At 52.8% G+C, this 5,602-nt stretch overlaps 1 protein-coding gene across 1 annotated transcript in view; it reads right to left on the reverse strand.

Moving 5' to 3' along the window:
• Positions 1–5,602, reverse strand: part of LOC104401853 (ubiquitin carboxyl-terminal hydrolase CYLD-like) — a 12,324-nt gene that overhangs the window by 5,374 nt on the left and 1,348 nt on the right. The window contains exons 3-7 of the mRNA XM_010009563.1: positions 5,208–5,277; positions 4,244–4,464; positions 3,548–3,701; positions 1,967–2,105; positions 751–861 (exon numbers count right to left, since the gene is read on the reverse strand). Coding sequence (XP_010007865.1) covers positions 751–861; positions 1,967–2,105; positions 3,548–3,701; positions 4,244–4,464; positions 5,208–5,277 — 695 coding nt within the window. The remainder of the gene's footprint in view (positions 1–750; positions 862–1,966; positions 2,106–3,547; positions 3,702–4,243; positions 4,465–5,207; positions 5,278–5,602) is intronic.

The following is a 5,602-nucleotide window of genomic DNA, read 5'->3' on the forward strand; positions in this document are numbered from 1 at the left end:
CTCCGCCCCCTTTAGGCACTGGAGCTGCTCTAAGGTCTCCCCAGAGCAGAGCAGAGGGGCAGGATCCCCTCCCTGAGCTGCTGCTCCCACTCTGGGGGTGCACCCAGCACACGGGGGGCTTCTGGGCTGTGAGTACACGCTGCCAGGTCATGTCCCATTTTTCATCCTCAAGTCCTTCTCTGCGGGGCTGCTCCCACCCAGAACTCAGCATCACAGAACACCCCAGGACTGTATTTATGTACATTTATACGTATCAGCGCCAGGACACCTTAAGGAGGATGCTAACGTCTGATGTTCAGCTCTCCAGGCCTCTCTTCCACACCTCTCTAGGGAGGATGAGGAAAGAACCTGGTATCTTTGGTTCCAATTCCAGAGAATTTAGCTCCCATGCCATGGTTTTCCCTCCTCCAGCCTGGCACTGACACTGCCTCTGGGCCTAACTGCTGCTGAAGCAATGCCACTGCTTCATCAGCTCCAGGGTTCCCTCCAGAAGTGGTCTGAATCCCAGGAATCCTCCTTTCACAAGGCTTCCTTCTGAGCAGGAGATCCTCATGCACATGCAGCAGCAGCTGTGACAGCCTTAGAACCCAGGGAAAGGATTAACTTTGGGATGAAGACCTTGGGATGTGGCTGGCAGGAGAAACCCTCCAGGTAACCCTTCCCCTCAGTGACAGGTACCATCTAGGAGGGCAGCAGAGAAGGTGTGAAGGCAGATGGATGACTTCCAGGATTCCCACATATTATACTCACCTTCGGAGGGGATTAACAATCTCATCCCTCAGAATGCTCTGGACATTCCTATCACACAGCAGGAAGGGCTTGAAGAGCATGGAGTCCACCACAGACGTACAGGAGAAGAGGCTGTGAAGAGAGAAGTGATGGGTGTAGTATTGCAGCAATAGTTAGAACCAAACTTGTGTCTGGTGACAGCTGGTGGCTTTGATTCTCAACAGTCCATGCATGCAGTTACAGAAGGGTGAGTGACAGCACATCTCCACGGTGAGAGACACCACCTCTGGTTTAATGACCCCTGGTAGGAAGCAAGGGAACAGCTCAGACACGATGAGATCTCGGACTTCGCAGCTCAAACCGCTCAGGAGGGGGCACCACTGAGGCTTTTTTCCTCTCCAAACAGGGAAGCCGGGACCTCCTGCGTGGTTTCTGTGGCTTGTTTCCAGCCAGGGCCTCCAGTGCCAGTCAGCACGGTGCCAGGAGCTCTCACCAGCCTGCATGACAGACACAGGGCACCTCAGGTGCTGTCCCAGCCCCAGTGTGGCAGCAGGGCTAGAGCAGGGACTGTCCCCTGTGCTGGGCACTGTGAGGCTGCACCTCGGATCCTGTGTCAGTTCTGGGCCCCTCACTCCAAGAGAGACATTGAGGTGCTGGAGCAGGGCCAGAGAAGGGCACCGGAGCTGGAGCAGGGCCTGGAGCACAAGTGTGATGGGGAAGGGCTGAGGGACCTGGGGGGTTTAGTGTGGAGAAGAGAAGGCTCAGGGGGGACCTGATCGCTCTCTGCAACTGCCTGACAGGAGGATGGAGCCAGGAGGGGGCTGGTCTCTGCTCCCAAGGAACAAGGGATGGGACAAGAGGAAATGGCCTCAAGCTGCCCCAGGGCAGGTTTAGGTGGAGCTGAGGAACAATTCCTTGCCCAGAGGGTGCTCAGGCATTGGAACAGGCTGCCCAGGGCAGGGCTGGGGGCAACATCCCTGCAAGTGTTCACAGCCCCTGTAGCCGAGGCCTCAGTGCCAGGGGTTAGTGGTGGCCTTGGCAGGGCTGCGAATGGTTGGACTGGACGAGCTGAAAGGTTTTTTCCAGCCTGGATGGTTCCATGTGTGATTCTGTGTGTACTCACGAGGGCCTGAGAACAAACCACCTCGGAATTCCAGGGAAATGCTGCAGTTTAGGGCTCTACCCAATTCAAAAAGCACTCGTTTAGTGATCTGGCACCACCCAAGCAAGTCCTTACCTGAAGAGAGTTGCATCCATATAGCAGGAATTACAATGGCCTTGGATCCCCTTCATCCGCCCTTGCAGGACATGCACCGCTGCCTCATTCCTGAGGGGAGGAAAACTGTCTGGAGCCTGGGGAAGAACTTCGTGTCCTCCTGCAAAGAGAAGCAACATCCTTGGGCTTCCCACCTTGTCTGGGTCAGCTCTGCCCTTCCTCGATGCCATTCCCTGCTCAGAAGTCAGCACCAGGCTCCTCTGTGCTGCTCCTGCTGGGACTCAACCACAACTGGGATGAAGAATTGTCTCCTTCATAATTCCTTTACTGGAAACAAAGCCAAAGCCAAACCATCCCTTCTTCACCAGAGACACGTCCTCCAATCCATACCCACCTCTGCCAGGTATAACAAAGAGCTCAAAGAGCTGGTGCTGTGTTATGTGGAAGGTTGGGATCTACCTGTCCTGGTACCCCAGGAACAAGGGGACAAACAGGCAGCTGTGCATTAATAGCCTCATCCTGCTGGTCCGTCATCTCAGGCTTCAAAGGTGGCCTTTGCAATCTGCTCTTTCCTGGTTTCTTCAGCATTGTCCCCTTGTAATTCAATCCCCTCTCCTCAGCGTGTCCTTAAGACAGTTTTCCAAGTCCCTACTTCCAGTTTGGGGCAGTTCCTACAGGAATCCTGTCATCTCATCTCCAGTCATCTCATTTACTGTTTCTAAACTGTTAGTTCATGTTGGCTTCTGTGCTCTGGAGGAATCTCTGCCTGTTGAAATGAAAACACTGACCTGTTCTTCTTGTGAAGGACTTACCACCACCACAAACTCTGCACTAAAGCTGATTTAATCCTTTCTCCCATTCCAAAGGCATTCCCTATAAATACCATCAGCATCCTTAAAACTGGCATCTTTCGGAACACTTGAAGTGAAGAATATCAAACCACTGATGAAGACACTGTGCATGAGGCTGCTCTATAGTGTGCCTTGTCCCAGCACAGCCCTGTCTCCCCTCTCCCTAGAGTAGGCCCTTGTGAACCTCATGAGGTTCAACAAGGCCAAGTCCAAGGTCCCACATGAGGGTTGGGGCAATTCCAATCACAAACATAGGCTGGGTGGAGACTGGATGGAGCAGCCTGAGGGGAAGGACTTGAGAACCTCAACATGATCCAGCTTCAGTGTGTGCTTGAGCCCAGAACCCCCCCGTGTGCTGGGTGCACCCCCAGAAAGTGAGCAGCAGCTCAGGGAGGGGATCCTGCCCCTCTGCTGTGCTCTGGGGAGACCTTAGAGCAGCTCCAGTGCCTAAAGGGGCTGCAGGAAACCTGGAGAGGGGCTTGGGACAAGGGATGGAGGGACAGGACAAGGGAAATGACTTTAACCTGCCAGAGGGGAGATTGAGATGAGCTCTGGGGCAGAAGCTGTTCCCTGTGAGGGTGCTGAGGCGCTGGCACAGGGTGCCCAGAGAAGCTGTGGCTGCCCCATCCCCGGCAGTGTTCAAGGCCAGGGTGGACACAGGGGCTTTGAGGAACCCGCTCTAGTGGGAGGGGTGAGCTGGAGGAGCTTTAAGGTCCTTTCCAACCCAACCCATTCCATGCTTGTCTCTTACCATAATCCACAAGGCTCAAGTGACTGCTGTGGGAGCTCTGGAAGCGAACATCGGGTTGGCAGCACTGCAGCTTCACGAAGAGGCCGCGCTTTGGAGCACAGTGGAAGTAGTATTTGCCCAACCACTCGCCAGCAGTGACCCCCTTATCTTCATCCTCGAAGAGAGCAGTGAGGAGTAACATCAGAGCACAGATCCCCCATGTGGCCATCTAATATTTTCAGAGCTGTGTAGTTTGGTCCCATTTTGTTGACTGTTTTCATCCCTGTTTCCATCCCTGGTGGTGTTCAAGGCCTTGGGTGATATGGTCTAGTGTGAGATATTCCTTCCCACAGCAGAGGGTTGGAACTGGATGATCCTAAGGTCCTTTCCAACCCAAACCACCCTGGGATTCAGTCATTCTGGTCATGTTCTGAACCTGTTGATGCTGTCTGTAGGACTCATGATTATCCCATCCCACATTCCAACCACACTACTCTGGAAGAGAGCGAACCAACCCTCATAATCACTGCACAAGGTCCTCTCCCCACCCTAAGGGAAGGCCCAACCGGGTGCTTGCCCTCACAGTTCACTCTCTCATGCATCGGAGGCCCAAATTAGGCTGTGAAACACACAAGCCAAAGGTCTTAAAAGAGAAGAGCAACCAAGAGCAGCCCACTCTGATACCCCATTTCCCAGCAGGAAATGTTTGCTCCTCACCAGTTCAACTCCTGCCATCTTGTGCTTGATCTGGGGCAAGTAGCCCAACCAGCGGATGATTCCTGAGACCCGAGTTCCTTTGTCCAAGGTGATCTGGACCATGGAGTTCACTTCCAAGGCTGAGTTCCCACCGTCACACTCCTCACTGCTCTCACTGAGCTCTTGTTTCATCTGGTTTGGGGGTCCCAAGCCCATGTTGGACTCAAAGGGTGAAAATAAACCTAATGGGTAACACAGAATGTCAAGCGAGGTAGGAATGAAAGACACCTGATGACAAACACTTCTGGATCTCCTCTAATCCCAGGTCTGCTTTGAAACTCCAGGTCACAGAGACAAGCACGAAGCCAAGCATCAGACACACAAGGTGTAATTCCCAGTGATATGGCCAAGCTGGTCTAACAGGCTGAAAGGGGATGAGCCTGCTCCTTGCTTCCCTGCTCAAGGCTGCACACTCCAGGCTCTCCCTGCTCCTGGAGCTAATCCAGCCTTTTTGAACTACTGGAACAGCAGAAAGGGTTATTCCCAAGTTATTTTTCTGCCTTCAGTGAGATGAATCAACTCAGTGAAGAGTCTAATGATGGCTCCAGAGAGATTCCACTGATCTTGTATTCCTCAGTGACTCAGACCATCACTGTGCCTTTCTGAGTCTGTCTGGCATCAGGATGAGGCTCCTGCTCCAGATTCTCCAGGTAAATTAAAGACTCCTTAACTACTGGTGCCTTTTCCTTTAGGAAATACTTCTGCCTTTCAATTAGTCCCTCTCTTCTTCCTGTCAAGCTCAGCTTTAGTTGCCTACTACAAAGAATTTTGTCCAGAGAGACTTCTCCATGGAGCTTCTCTGCCTCCTGATCAACTATGCTGGGATCAGCTGAAGCTTTTGTTGCATTTTGAGCTCATCAGAGAGAAGAAATAAATGCCAAACCCCCAGGAACACAGGGAAGACACTGATCTGACGATAACTTACTTTGCAAGTTCTCCTTCACAACAGAATCCAGAGGGATTTCTCTGAAAATGTCAGTTGTTCCTTCTTCTTCCTGAAAAGAGAAGAATTTATCAGCTAAATGCTTTAGCAGCAATTCCTGGAATATGAACCAGCTTCTCAAACAGGCCTGGAAAGCTTGTATGGAACCTCATGGCTTTTTTAGGATGGGTGGAGAAGTGATTCAGAGCAGCCCGAGGAGAAGGACTTGGGGGTGTTGGGTGAGGAGAAGCTCCCCATGACCCAGCTTCAGTGTGTGCTTGAGCCCAGAACCCCCCGTGTCCTGGGTGCACCCCCAGAGCGTGAGCAGCAGCTCAGGGAGGGGATCCTGCCCCTCCCCTCTGCTCTGGGGCGACCCCCCCTGCAGAACTGGAGCAGGT

This window comes from Nestor notabilis, unplaced genomic scaffold (assembly GCF_000696875.1).
Source record: "Nestor notabilis isolate BGI_N333 unplaced genomic scaffold, ASM69687v1 scaffold12652, whole genome shotgun sequence".
Classification (NCBI taxonomy): domain Eukaryota; kingdom Metazoa; phylum Chordata; class Aves; order Psittaciformes; family Psittacidae; genus Nestor; species Nestor notabilis.